This window comes from Canis lupus, chromosome 20 (assembly GCF_003254725.2).
Source record: "Canis lupus dingo isolate Sandy chromosome 20, ASM325472v2, whole genome shotgun sequence".
Classification (NCBI taxonomy): Eukaryota; Metazoa; Chordata; class Mammalia; order Carnivora; family Canidae; genus Canis; species Canis lupus.
The window spans coordinates 4,304,827-4,320,084 of NC_064262.1; the positions used below are offsets into that span (position 1 = coordinate 4,304,827).

Consider the following 15,258-nt stretch of genomic DNA (forward strand, 5'->3'; position numbering starts at 1 on the left):
GCACTTTCTTACAAAGCTCAACACACAATGACCATATATCCCAGCCATTGCACTCTGGGGCATTTTATCTCAGAGAAATGGAACCTTATGTTCACCCCCAAACCTGTGCGCAAATGTTCAACTCAGTTTTGTGTGTAACAGACCCAAACTGTCTTTCAATAGGTGAGTGGTTATGAAGAGACTGTGGCACATGCACACATGGTAACAGAAAGGAATGGACTATGGATAAACACAGCAACTTGGAGAGATCTGGAGGGAATAAGGCTGAGTGAGAAAAACCAATCTCGATAGGTTAGATACTGCATGATTCCATTTATACGACATTCTTGAAATGATAAAAATTGTAGGAACACAGGACAGATGAGCAGTTGCCAGGGATTAGGACAGGGTTACGGGAAGGAAGAAAGTAGATATAGCTCAAGAATCCCTGCGGCAAGCAAATGTTGCGTGTCATGCCTGTACCAATATCAGTATCCTGGGTGTGATATTATACTATAGTTTTGCAAACTGTTGAAGAAAATTGGGCCAAGGTACATAGGAAGTTTCTGGGTTCTGACCATTGCGTGTATATTTATAATATGTCGACCTATGAAATTTAATTTAAAAATACAAGAAACCCAGTAAAATCTGAATTTGAGTTAAACAACAAACAGTTTTTTTTAGTATAAGTATGCCCCACATAATACTTGGGTCATACTCATACTACAAAATAATTTGTCATCCCAAATTCAAATTTAACTGGGAGTTAACTGTATTTTATCTGGCAATCTTACTCCTGGGAAATTCCCCAAGGTAAGAGCAGATACTTGTCATTTCATTCATTTACTCAACAAATATTTCTTGAGTTCTTACTATATGCCAGGCACTGTTCTAAGGCCAGGCAACACGCCTTGAACTTACATCATCCCTACCCTGCGGTGCTGACATTGCAGAGGAAGAAGACAGGCAATAAACGCATAATGATCTGTGTAAATAAGGTAACTTCATATGGTGGTAAAGTCACATAGAAAATAAAGCAGGGTAGTGTAGAGAGAGCTGAGGTGGACGTAGGAGAGGAAAGTCAGGGAGGGGCTCCCTGAGAAGGGGATATCTGGGCAGAGAGCTGAAGGAAAAGAAGGAGCTGGTTATACAAAGATTGAGGGAAGAGCATTCCAGACAGAAGAAAGAACATGTGCAAAGGTCCTGAGGTGGGAACAAGATCGGCCAAATCCAGGAGTGTCTTCCCCTTCCCCACATGTCGGATCTGGAAGACGCTTCTGAGATCATGGAAGAAACTGAAGCCCTGGAGGTCAACTTTTGTCCAAGGCCGCCACTAGCCCATATCCCTCAACTTTGGCTAGAAGCCTCTCCATGGGGAAAGGTGAGAACACACAGCTGCGCTTGGATCTGGGGCAGAAATTGAGGGCATGGCAGGCGGAGGGGTGGACTCCTCACAGCCTTGCCTGGTCAGCTGGCTTCAGACCAGGCAGGGCTTGGCTCCTCTGGCCCTCTACGTGCCACCGCTGACCACTCCATCTGGTCAAATATGCAAGTGGCCCTTGGGAAAGTGGAGCGGAGCATAGCTCAGTCTTATCTGGGCCCCGCCCCAGCTGCCAGGGGCCAAGTCCCTGGTGTCCCCTGATGCACAGGCCTGCCTGCTGCCAGGGCACAGTGGGAATCCAGCTCCCAGGAGCACCCAGACCAGACGGGGCAGGGCAGGAAGGGACAAGACCGACCCCCCCTCCCTCCGGTGAGCAAGAGGCTGGGCAGGGACTGGAAGGTGACTTCTCACTCCGGTGGAATTCCATCCCCCTGAGCTCACCTCCCTGGAGCAAGCGCACATTCCAGCAGGGCCAGCCCAGTCCCAGCTGGGCCCCGTCCCCAGGGCTGCCTCTCTGGGACTCAGTCACCACAATCCCAGGTACGGATGCTGGGGGCCCCCTCCCTCCCTCAAGGCCCGCAGAGCTGCAGCACACTCCCCTTTGCACAGCAAGGCCTCTGACAGACAGCCTGCCCTGCCAGGTGCAGTATCTGTGCGGAGGCTCTGAGAGGCGGGTCCCCTAGCCCCCTGGCTGGGGTTCCAGAGCTGGGACCTGGCAGGGGGTATCTGCTGAGGTAGGATTGGGGGCATCCTGCCCAGCAGGGGAATGCATCTGGAAGGCCCCACACCTGTCTCTCCTTCCACCTCGATGACTACTCTTTTGCTCCCCACAGCCTTCCTGCCCAGTGCTCCCCTCCCCAGGGCTGTGCCTGGCTCTCCTGCTTTCCCACGTCTTCTGGTTCCTCTGGGCAAGCCTATCACACACCGGGGCTTCTGTTACTGCCTCCTGCTGGTGGCTGCCAGGAAGTGGCTGCAGCCAAGACCTCACTCCTGAATTAAGACCCAGGCATCCAGGATGCCCCTGGGCACCCCAACTTGCAGCCCCCAGGATCTCCCAGTCCCAAAGGCATCCCTATCATTTCCTCCGAGACTGGTTTCCTCCCCCTGCCTCAGGCCCTGACCCCAGCGAGAAGCGGCACCCACCCATCCATCCCAAAAGCAATTCAAGATGGGTCTTGGCTATTCTGCTCCCTAATGGCTTGTCCCTCCCCACATGCTGCTGCCCTGCCCCCTTTACACTGTTCTGTACTTTATCCCAGAGGGGCCAGAAACCTGCCCATGCACTCCCCTGCCAAAGCCTTTCAGGAACCTCCTGCAGAAGGGGAAAGTCTCACTCCTTGAACTGGCATTCAAGACCTCACATCTGGCCCTGGCTCCCCGCTCCAGCCTCCTCACCTATTCCCCCTCTCTCCCCAGACCCACAGAGCACTCTGCCGGCCCCACACTGCCTGCACTGCCCTCCCCCTGCCTCCACCTGCCTTGCAAGTAGGACTCCTATTGATCCTTCAAAGCCCAGCTAAGGAGTCCCTTCTTCCTAGAGGTCTCCAGACTTCTCTGAGAGGAAACCACTGCCTCTTCTCTCTGTGTTGCATTTCTCCTATGGAGGGTCATCCTCAATCAAATTTTTATTCTTCTCAACTCTCTCACTAGACTATCTTAAGGGCAAGAATCAGGGTTAGTTCATCTCCCCCAAAAGGCTGGAAAGAAACCATGCAAAGCCATGGATTCCACCATCCAAAGATTTCAGCCCAGCGCTCTGACACGTCTGTCCCTCCCACCCAAAAAGGGAGGATCTTTTCCACCAAAAAGATCCTGTGACTCCAGGCTCCACATGTGAGGATGGGAACCTAATATTCTAATCCCAACCTGAATAGCATGGGATGTCAATACAAAAATATTATGGCCCTAAAATGCCTGTAGGCAGAGACTCTAAGATCACCTTCCCAAAAGAGCTGTCGGCACCCCCACTTCTTTCTTCTCACCTGACCATGCTAACTTGACCCCGCGGACCACACAGCTACATGAGACAGAGAGGGGAGAGCCCCCGCGGCCTGCAGCAGTGCCCCCCCACCCTGAGGCCCGCATCTGCAGGTGATCACCTGGCTCTGCCCCGGCTCACACCCAAGCTAGAGACCTATAAGGGCATAGTGCCCCACGGCCTTTACCCGCCCGCACCTGCCAGGAGAGGCGGTGGGCTGCCCTGGGTCTCCCCTCACGGGGCCTGCCACCACCTCTGCCCCTCGGGACGCCTAACCCTTCCCCAACTTCCTCCTCCTTTGCTCTCTTACCACTGCCAACAAGCCCAGAGCCTGCGGTCGGGTTGAGTCTTGTCTTCTCACGGCAGGAGCAAGGGAGCCAGCGATAAACACATCTGCGATCCCTTCCAAGATGCTCAGCCAGGGGCGGCTGTGGGCTGGCCTCCTTTCTCCTGTGCGTGGGGCCGTGGAAGCCTATTGTGGGGGAGGTCCTGTGGTGGGCCGCTGTGCCTCTGAATAACAAACAGCACACACGGCAGGACCCTGCGGGCATCTCCCCCTGCCCCCTACACCATGCCTTCACCTGGCCCTGACCAGCACCTGGGGATCACATGGTGGAATGGAGGCCTCAGATGGAGATGAGGCCCAGAGCTGATATACACTGAGCCTTACCAACCCCAGGCTAAGTGGCTACCCTTGCTCCTCACCACTTGGATGTGTGCCTGGACCCTTGGGGTACCCTATAGCAGGGTGTGAGAGTCTGGCCACCGCAGGGCTAGGCTGGGACGCTGCCTTCCCCCTGTGCTCTGCCTGAGTAGTGTGGCCACTGCCCTGGGTGGCCTCTGATTGCACCCCACAAGGAGCCAGACTGGTGGTTGCTCAGGTCTCTTCCTGTGTACACTGGAAAGTCTCGAATTCCACCTGTGAGCTCTGGAAAATACACAGTGCCTGGGTGAATGAATGGCTGTTTTAGGAAGGCACCCGCAAGGGTCCTCCCAAACCAGACTGGAGCTGGGAGGGGTGCGGAGCTTCCTTCAGCTGCATTTCCCTGAGCTAGGAGAGTTGTTCCTGCTCCAAAATATCAACTTGGACACAGCCCACTCTCTTCCCAGACCCATTTCCAACCCTGCCGGAGGCCTCACTCTGCCTCCCCAGAGTCATCTCCTAGGACTTCTGCACCACCTCTGCTCCAGAACCATCAGTGGCTCCCCAGTGACCACCAGGCACTCAACCATTCACTCCGTACCTATGTAGAATGCCTCTGCCTGCCAGGCTCTGGCGTGTGGCCGTGAGTGAGACACACGGGGTCTCTGTCCTCATCAAGCTTATGGTCTAGGGAGAGCAGAAAGCTGCAGAACGAGGCAACACCTGAGAAGGGGCTGGGAAGGAAGTGAAAGGAAAGCTTTTCTGAGGAGAAGACAGCTGAGCTGAAACCTAAACAGTAAGAAGGCAGCCACAGGAAAATCTGAGGGGAGAACGCAAGGCCCTCATTCCTTAACCTGGCATGTAACCTTGCCGGCTCCTCAGGTGCTGTTACCCCTTCAGGGACCCACAGACCAGCTGCTCTGGCCCCTAAACTGGCCCTAAGTCCCCACCCAGACCTGGGTTCTCTTCACCTCTCTTCTCTGCCTAGCCAGACCGCACTTACTTCCTCCAGGAAGCCCACTGAAGTTGGTTTTATGACCTCTGACAGCTCCCATCATCTGCATTGCCCCAAAGCTGCCTGGCACAGCACCACGGGCCTCACACCTGCTGCAGCTGCGTGGCTTCCCAAGCCCTCTTGCATGTGATATACCCAGAGTCCTTCTTACCCCAGGCTAGGGAGTCCCTCCTTTAGGTCTCCTAGGGGTCCAACCAGGTAGGCACAGGTGAAGAAACAGGCCGGAAGAGGGAAGCCACTTGCCTTCCTTCCGTCCACCCCCAGGGAGCAGGAGCTTCCAGGGCAGGAGGGAGCCTAAGAGCTGTGACCTCAACCCTAAGGAGTGATCTGACCACAGAAACAGGAAGGACTGAGTAGCGGAGAACCCTGGAGGGGGGGCCCTGGCCCCAGGCAGGAGCTCCCAGCTGGGGGACTGAACAGGCAGGGCCTTACGCTTCGCCCCAGGACATCGTCCTGGGAGGGCCAGGTGAGCCGCTCTGCCTGTGTGACTCACCGTGGCAGGGCAGCTGGGGAGGCTCTGACACACAGGATGCGGTGGGAGGCTGGAGAGGAGGAGGAGGAGGGCAGGGGACCCGAAGGCAGCAGGAAGGGCCAGCTGGCCTGTCTCATTCCTTTGCACACCAGGGGGGGCTGGCTCCCCTGCAGGTGTGCGGGCTACTCCTGACACCACTTGCCAGACAGACTGCCTCGAACATGACACATGTTTGCACAACTTGTAATCACACCCAACCTTGCCGAGGACTAACTCTGTGCCAGGCCCCGGGGTAAGTGCCCTCCTGCCTTGTCTCCTTCGCTCTCCACCGTAGCCCTAAGGACACTCCTGCCAGCTCTGCTTCCTTCCCAGGAAGGAAGGAGTGTCAGAGCCAGAGTGTGAACCCAGGCAGCCTACTGCCGGCCCATGCTCCGACCACCACACCTTGGCAAGCAAAGACTGCCCAGCTCGGGAACCAGATGTGCTGGGTTCGAATTCTGACTTTGCTCATTAGCTGTGGGAACCTCCTTCATTTCTATGCCTCAACGTCTTCACCTGTGAAACAGGGATAATGACAAGACCATTCACAGGGATGCCTAGAGGATTAAGTGAGCTGATACATCCAGAGCCAGAAGACACCTGTTCCATGGATGCGCTCTCGCAGAACAAGACCATGCCACAGAATCCTCCATCACCCGAATGAGCAGCTCAAGGCCTACATGTTGCCAGGAGATGTATGCAACTGAGCCTCTGGTGATCTTTCTTTTCACCTTTTCTTGATTTTTCTTTTTTTAAGATTTCATTTATTTATTCCTGAGAGACACAAAGAGAGAGGCAGAGACACAGGCAGAGGGAGAAGCAGGCTCCCTGTGGGAGCTCGAGGAGGGACTCAATCCCAGGACTCTGGGATCATGCCCTGAGCCGAAGGCAGGTGCTCAACCGCTGAGCCACCCAGGTGTCCCGACCTTCTCTGTATTTTTTAAGTCTGCCAGTGACTACCAGTTTTAAAGTCCAACACTTAAAAATGAAGCGATTACACGTAGAAGTCTGAGTCTGGCAGCCATGGGCCGGCCTCCCCACGTAGCCACAGCAGGCAGGAACCCAGGGGAGTCTCATAAATGGGGCCCGGGTTCCCTGGTTCACCATCGCCCTATGCACGGTCTCCCTCACGCTTGTCACTCCTGCTCCAGCCCGGCTCCTGTGGCTCACACATGTCCAGGTAGCATGGAGCCCTCCCTCCCTATCTGCCCTGGCTCACAGACGCTCCTCTATGGAGCTCCAACTAGTCCCTGGAGATTTTCCTCTCCCGAGTGGGCTCTGAGCACCTTGGCCTTCACAGGCACTTCCAGAACCCACCCCCAACCTCAGGCCTCTGCCCCAGACACCGCCCACACCAGGCAGCCTATCTTGGGTGCCCCGAGACACCTGTTCAAGCTGCTGGCGCTTGAATACTTCCTGGGATGGAGAGCTCACTTCCTCGGCAACTCAATCTGTTTCTCAGTGGCTGCGGCTTGTCCTCACAGTGGCAGGACCTGCCTCTGTGTGACACTCACTCCCCACAGGCTCTTCCTTTATACTCTGGGCCTGCAGACCCATGTGCTCCCCTGCCTTGGGACAGCCAGCTGCTCATGGGACAGAGTGTCCAGCCCCCTTTCCATCCCAGCCGCCTCCACTGGGAACATCCCGAAGCATCCCTGACTCTCTTGTAAGCTAAGCCCAGAATGCAGGAGGATCTGAAGAGGCAATGGAGATGGAACAGTCACCTCCCTTATTCTGAGCTCCAGATCTTGGTGGAGGCGACCGAGGACACTTCAGCGGCCCCGGCAACTGCTCCTCAGGGGTGATTCCTACCGAGCTCACCTCCACCCGTCCCCCTCGCCCTAGCCGACTCCGTGGACTCAAGGACAGGGCGTCGCCCCCCTCCCTCCCTCCTGCCATGCCCCGAGTCACAGCCCTCGGTGCTAAGAGGGACCCGGTCGTTCAGTGTGTCCGGTGCCCGACCCCGTGGCGCGGCGCTGTCTGCGGCCTGCCGGGCTGCCGGGCGCCCGCCCCGGGCTGCCTACCTTTCGGCCCGCCTCGTTATTGTGCAAGTTCATGAGAGTCCGGGCATTCTGCTTGATCTCCCGGGCATCCACAAAGACCTTGGCGAAGCCGATGCCGTAGCGGATGTCGGCAGAGCAGCCACCCCACTTCCAGCCCTCGTCCCGGTGGTACTGGCCTTGCTTCTCCTTGTCGCAGCCACAGTCACTCAGGTTGCCTTGGGTGCAGGCGGCCGTGATGGCGTGGGCCACGCCGGCAGCGATGATGGCGTAGGTGAAGGCAGCCTCCCGGCTCCCTGCGAGGAGAGGAGGAGGGGACGGCGTCAGGCCGGGCGCACCCGCCGCTCCCTCCCTCCCGGGAAGCTCCACCGTGGGCGCTCGCAGCGCCCGTCCAGAGCCATCCGACGCCCCACGCCCGGGCGAGCGCTGGACGGAGCAACTCGAAGGCGCAGGGCCGCTGTCCAGCCTGTCCAGCCTGCCGCGAGGCCCATGTGGCGCCCTGGTGAGAACCACCCGCTCCCCGCCACACCTGGGGCCGCCCTGAAGCGGGGCACGCGCACTCACGGCACGGGCACCTGGCGACAGACCACAGCAGTTCTTAAACCCCTACAGGCCCCGAAGCCAGAGCAACGACTTTCAGCCATCCACGACCCCTCCCCATGCCTCAGTCTCCTCAGCTATAAGGTGGGGACATGGCAATCGTGCCTTTCTCAGAGCAACGACAGAGAACGTTAAGAGTCTCTCAGCTCCGTGCCTGGCTCATGCTCCTGCCTGACAGCAGGTCTTGTGCTCCTGATCCCTATTATTATTGTTGTGTGTCACCTGTCCTTTATAGGGCCATCCCTTCCTCTTCTCCATGGCCCTCGCACTAGACTGTGAGCCTCTCCAGAGAAGGCTGGGACCTGGCCCCCTTCACGTCTGCATCCTCGGGCATCAGTCTGATACAGAAGGCAAGGGCTAGCGGAGGGGAGAGGGACTGCCCACAGTCAGGGTGGAAAGGGGCAGGAGGAACCCTGGACAAGTAGGTCCAATGGAGGGGAGGGCATTGGGGGAGCACTGAGGCAGTGCCTTCCCACAGGTCTTCCCGGCTTTTTGGAGACGGCCCTGCCAGGAGGCTGGAAACTACCTATAAGGATGTATAAAGGCCCTGCAGGACGGTGCTAGGGCTTTAAGTGGGAGTGGAAGGATCCCGAGTAGCTGGGCACAGCAGCACTGCCACTCTGCCTCTTAGCCTTTCTGAGCCTCAGTCTCTCCATCCACAAAAAGGGTTCAAGAGCAGAGTCTACTGTACAGGATGAAGATGAACCCAGGCACTCTATGGGAAGCCCCAAGTGAGCCCTCAGCAAATTTTCTCTCACAGTGGGGGTTCAGGGAGGGCTCCCCGGAAGAATAGGCCCCGCGCCCAGAGCAGGTGAGAGAGGCAGGGCTGAGCCAGCACCAAGGGGCAGGGAGAAGGGTTCCAGGGTGTTGTGGCGCCATGCCCTCAGCAGTGGGGGAGGACTGGGTGAGGCAGCCTCCAAGCTGCTTCAGGCCTCAGGTTATGATTTCCCCATCCACCTCCAGGCCTCCCTCACCCAGATTGCTGAGGCACAAACAATCTGCCCCCACCCCATCCCCGACTACGGCTTTCTCGCTCTGCAGACATGCAGGCCTCTCCACCTGTCAGATGGCTTTGCTATATCAGGGCCCTCTGCCCTGATGCTCCATGCCAGCCCATCCGTGGGGCTCCTGTTCTCACAGGGCTTCCAATCCCAGCTCCACCACCTCCTGCCCGTGACTTAGGCAAGTTCCTCCTCCTCTCTGAGCCTCAGTCTCCCTATTTGGGAAATGCGGACGATGCCAATGCCTGCCTGATAGGAGCAGCTGAGAAGTTACAGGAGTGTGTGTGACACGCTTAGCCCAGCACCCAGCTCAACAAACACCCCTACACCGGGCACTTCTCCTTTTGACAGTATCTCAACCCCTGGGATGTGAAGAAGGGCATTATTTGAGCACCTACCAGGTTCCTGATTCTGCACACCTTATTGATCACACTGGTATGAGAAACCATACATGTGTCACATGCGCCTTGCAGAGGGCTGAGCACAAAGTAACATCAACAGGAGGCAGCCCCGGGTGGATATATGCATAGGCTCGACCTCTGGGCAGGCTGGACACCTGACAATGCTGTGAAGTTAAGAAATGCTGCATAACCTCTTCTAGTGCATGGCTGGGCTCACAGGAAGGCCAGGGAATCCGTGGGGGGCCATGTGTTGGAGACAGAACTGATCAGCAGCAGGACAAGTAGGAACGGAAAGTGGCCATCTCGTGTTGCTGGGCTCTTGCAGAAAAGGGAGCTAGCGAATTAAGGCCTCAAGGACGATTTAAGGCCTCAGGACCAGTGATCAGGACTTGAGTCCCACCGGGGCAGAACATTGGAAAGGAGCTAGTACTTGATGGATAGACTCCACAGAAGAGGGTAGATTGGGAAAAATCAGCCCCGCCCCCAGGAAAGCAGGTGTGACGTGGCCAGAACAGGAGGTACGAGGGTGAGGAAACCAGAATCTCCTGGGAACTGGGAGTCTTGTCCCTGCCTTTGAGATTTGGCTCCAACTTGTCCCTCTGCATGCTCAGGGGCTCCCAAGTCAGGCGGGAAGACCAGCCCCAGGCTGGTGATTCCCTAAGACCCCTGGAGAAGCAAAGACAAAGCCCCCAGGCATCAGTTCACAGCACAGACCATCAAACACACAAGAAAATAATATGCTGGAGACAGCCAACAGCGAGATTAGACCCTCAACAACATCAAAGAAGAGAATCATCAGATGAAGGGCATAAAGAGAGCAAGACGAGGGGCAGGAGGTCATCCCCATTTCGCTTTCCAGCTGTGTGACCTCAGGTAAACTCTCACCCAAACTCTGGGCTTCAGTCCTTCCACTATAAAATCAGGATAACAACCACTCACTTTCTTAGGGTAGAGAATTAAAAAAACTAACAAAGATGAAGCATTTAGCACAGGGCCCAGTATGAAAAAGGGGCGCCAAAGGTTAGATTTATTACAATGTCTCCTGATGTCGGTAGTAACAGTTCTTTACTGCTGGGAAAGGTAAAGGCTGGGAGGCTACATTGATCTTCATTTATGTTTGAAAGAATTGAAGCCAGGAGAAAGGTCCAGCTTGCGCAAGCCACCCAGACAGGGAGCAGCAGAGCTGAGCCGCAGACTGAGCCTCCAGACACCCCATACAGATCAAGACCGGTCCCCAGGGATTTAATGACCCGAGGTACAGCGGGCACCATTGGCAGGCTCTCCAGCTGAAGGGAGACCTGTCCCCTTGACCAGACCAAGAATGGAGTATACAAATTGAGCGGGGGGGCAGGCTGGTCATCAGAGCTTTGCTCTTCTCCCAGACTCCTCCCTGGGGCGGTGGGGGGGGGTGCGGGGGCAGGGGCAGGGTGGGGAGTGGCAGGACCTTTGTGGTAATTTTGTATGCAGCTGCTGTACCTGCCCCGCAGGATGGTCCCCTGGTGTCCCTGAGCCCCTTGAGTAGCGTACAGTGATGGAGATGGTGACGGACAGTCAAACACAGCTTCTGTTTCCAGGCACACCCCCTTAAGGCTGGGGGAGGGCAGCTGCACCCTGACACATTTAACTCCCCTGAGTTCAAGGTGGACTCCCCACACCAGAGTGAAGTGCCACCATGCGCCATGGCCTTCCCCTCTCTGCCAATCTGGCCTTCACCTCAGCACCCCTGCCCCAGGGACGTGAAGGCTATGGCTGTGAGAGTCCCCAGGAACCCAGGGACTGGCTGCTCAAGTCCAGTGCCTCTGGATGCTAAGGGTCACCATGAACCTCTGCTATTGACCTGGATGGTGGCCTTGCCCACCAACATTAGACTGGCACTGCTCAGTCCCACCTCCCTTTCTCCCCCACCGCCCACCTGGCCACTGAGGAAACTGGCCTGGGCATCAGGCTGTTAACCCCTTTACACCTCTGTTGCTTCCTCTGTGAAATGGGCACAATGACATCAACCACGACTGAATCACAGAATGAGGGGAAGGTGCTGAGCACAGAGCCTGGCATGTACTAAGTGTTCCGTAAATGCCAACCATCATGGTCGTTTTTGTAATTATTACTTCCAAGTCCTATTTTGCTGTCTGTGTACTCAGCCACCCTTCAGGTTCATAGGAGGATGGGGATCGTGTCTGTCTCACTTCCACTGTTTACAACTCTCACCACAATGTGTGAGGCATGAATGAATGAGCAGGGCTGCATTCCAGCTGCACCCCTGCCAGAAGCTGGATGACCTTGGGCAAGTCACTTAACCTCTCTGTGCCTCCATTTCCATGTCTGCTAGTATCACCTACTCTGCAGGAAGAAATATGTACCACCTGGCACATAGCTGGTGCTTAAACAAATGCTAGTGAGTATTACAGCGATTATAATTGATGAATTTACAGGCACACCCTTGGGACGTAAAGAAACTCCCTCCGCCCCTGATCTAATTTTCTCCATAGCCCTCCTGCCATTTTAGATTTATCGTCTGTTCCTCACACACCAACCGCTCCCACTGCTCCGCTGGAATATAATTTCCTTGAAGGCAATCACTCTGTCATGTTCCCCACTGGGTCCCCAGAGCCTGACACACAGTAGGTACTTGGTAAATTCTGTTGCATGCATGCATGCATGAATGAATGAAAGAATGAAAGCTCCAAACTTGGTCAGTGGCCAACAACCATATGACCTTTATTTAGGGCTTATTTGCCAGGCTCCCTGCTAGGCACTTTGGAAAAGTATGCTTACCTACTCCTTAGGAAAACCACCCCAAATGAGGTACAGGGAGGGTCTGATTAGGCAGGTGGGGAGCAGTGGTGAACTTGGTCCATTCAACCTACTGCCCCCAGGGTATCAGCAGAGAGTTAGCCAGAGGCTGGGTGGCTTTGTGGAGAGTTGGGGTTGGGGTGAGAAAGGCAGAAAGTAGCATTTGCTGAGCACCTCCTATGTGCCAGACCTACACTTGGCTCTGTGTGGTATCTCCCAAGACACCATTCTCCACAATGTTACAGGTGAGGAGACCAAGACTCAGAGAGGTAGACGTGATTTACTGAGGCCACTCACCCACGGCCAGAACTGGGACTGTAGGCCCAAGTGTCCCTTCTCGGTCCTACCCACCTCCTTTCCTGGCTCCTTGCTGCACCTGAAAGCCCACAGTAAGAGAGATTCCTTTGGCTTAAGGCATGGATGCTTATCAAAATGCCTTTATTTCTGCCAAGAAATGCCATTCGGTTATCAGTCAAAACATATCAACAAATAATTTATAAGGCTCATTCTAAGAAAATGACTTGCTAAGCTAAGAACAGGTTTTGATGGCAAAAAGAAGGTAGAGAAGAATCCCAAAATCTTTTTTTTTTTAAGATTTAAAAAAAAATTGAGAGATAGAGAGAGAGAACAAGCATCAGAGGGAGAGACAGAAGCAAATTCCTTGGGGAGCAGGGAGCCTGATGTGGGGCTCGATCCCAGAACCCCAGGATCATGACCTGAGCCGAAGGCAGATGCTCAACCAACTGAGCCTCCCAGGCACTCCAAGGATCTCCAGATCTTAAAATTTCAGCCTCTCAGGGTGAGAGACCATGTTACACTCCATCCATCCATGCCTCCTGCATGGGGATACTGCATTTTATCAGTGGGGATACTGAGACTCAGAAAAGTGACTTACTCAGGCAGAGCCAGTATGAAAACTTGGAGGTCACCTGCTATCTCTAACCACTCCACGGACTGCCCTAGACCCTGACCATGCTCAGGGCTCCCAGCACAGCCCCTGTCTCAGCACCTGAGGGAGCCCCTCTAGCTGGGTGATTTCCCAAATGGCACCTTGTCAGTCTCTCTTGAGACATCTGCAAGAGTGTGTGTAGGACATCTGTTTTACTGCTGCAGAAACTCTGCCCAATGGCACAGGTCTTTATAAGCATAGCAAAGTCATAAAACACTATTTGCGAGGCTCTTCCCTAAGCACTCAATATAGATCAACTCAATCCTGGCAACTACCCTATGAGGTGTGGACCATTACTGTCTCCATTTTACATATGGGAAAACTAAGGTTCAGAGAGGTGATGCAACCTGCTGAGATTAAACCCAACTAGCTCTGCTCCAGAGTCCAACCTACTCTCCTGCCTCAACACCAGGATGCCCACTCAGTCCTCCTGGCCTCAGCCCAGGCTCCTCCCCAGGTCTTCCACATGAAGCCAGAGAGCAACACACACTGGGCTGGGCCAGTGCTGACCACATGCCCTCCAAGAAAAGACCCATGTCCTCTCTGTCTGGACTGTCAACCTGTCCCTCCCACCCACGAGCAGAGGAAGAACCTCCATCAAACTTCCTTGACCAAGCCATGTGCCCTGTTCCTGCACTCCACACATATTTCTTGAATGCCTACTAGGTGCCAGGCACTGTGCTGGGTGCTGGAGATACCACAAGGACAGATTCAGGCATGGTCTTGCCTTCACAGGGGGACAGACAGTAAGATCACACCACTTGGTGGCAGCTGAGGACTCTGAAGAACATAGAACAGAGCAGTGCTGGGAGCAGGGAAAGAGTAGGGGTGGCAACTTTAGAGCTCCGAGGAGCCAGCCATGCACCTCTGTCTGTGGGGAGAGAGGGCTCCAGGCCCAGGGGTGGCCCTGATGAGGACCCCGAAGTGGTCTAGCCAGTGGCAGAGGCAGGTGAGCCAGGGGCACAGGGCAGCAGTGACAGGTTCGGCTGGCTCCACCATCCTGCCCTGCACAGAGGCCCCACATGTCTCCAGAATCAGAGAATAGACCGCCAGAGCCACAGACAGAAAGCCCATGGGTCCCTCCTGGAATGACAGGTTCATGGAGGCCAGGAGACTTGCCCAAAGTCACCAGCGACTCAGCAAGACCAGGGGGACTAGACCCAGGCTCTCCTCACTCCCGACATGAGGCCCCCACTCTCACCTCCACCCCATCCTCCTTAATTCTCAGTGCAGGTACATTTTCCACCCAGAAGTGGCTGGCTTCCACTCAGAACTTGGGTAAGATAGGGCTTGTCTGTCTTTCCTCTCTACTCCTTATTCAGCCGGGTGACCCTGAGCAAGGACACTGCCTCCCTGAGTCTCAGCTTGCACATCTGTGAAATGGGAACCACCAGGAGGATGCTGCCAAGTTGCCAGGAAGAGTCAGTGCAACCTCGAGGTGAATTGCCCAGACCCCGAGAAGGTGCTCAGCAAAGAACCGGGTTATCACTGAGGTGAAAATGGGTAGCCTGGTTGATGCCCTCCACACAGCCCAGCTCCATAACGATTCCGGCGGGTACAGAGGAAATAAACTGATGAGCAAGCCTGCCCGAAAGATTCCATTCCACCGCCCTGTGCAATCGCTGTAAATGGCTTGCCCCGGAATATTATCTGGGTGTATTTACGGTATCTTACTGGAAACCACAAAGTGCATTGTATTTTTTTTCTTTTGCTATTTAAAGCCAGTGGGTCAGAGAGTGAGCAATCTGCAGTGACACAAGCTGAAATATATGATGATTTGGAAAATATACAGATGGAAAAAGGTTGCCTTTGCCAGTCCCGTGGCATGGCGGCTCACAGCCCTTCTGGGCTCAGAATGCCACAGCTGGCTGTCTCCATCCAGAGGAACTAGAGAGCCTCTCGATGAGCAACTGGAAGAAGAGGGGTGTGTGTGTGTGTGTAGGTAGTACCTGTCTGGGCTGCGCCTGGCTCAGATAATGGGCCCACAGCACCGGAAACTGGGGGAGG

The 15,258-nt window shown here is 55.1% G+C and overlaps 1 protein-coding gene across 2 annotated transcripts in view; it reads right to left on the bottom strand.

Moving 5' to 3' along the window:
- WNT7A (Wnt family member 7A) overlaps positions 1–15,258 on the bottom strand; it is a 66,876-nt gene that overhangs the window by 34,087 nt on the left and 17,531 nt on the right. For both annotated transcript variants that reach the window (XM_025448810.3, XM_049097710.1), the window contains exon 3: positions 7,532–7,803. In XM_025448810.3, the coding sequence (XP_025304595.1) occupies positions 7,532–7,803 (272 nt within the window). The remainder of the gene's footprint in view (positions 1–7,531; positions 7,804–15,258) is intronic.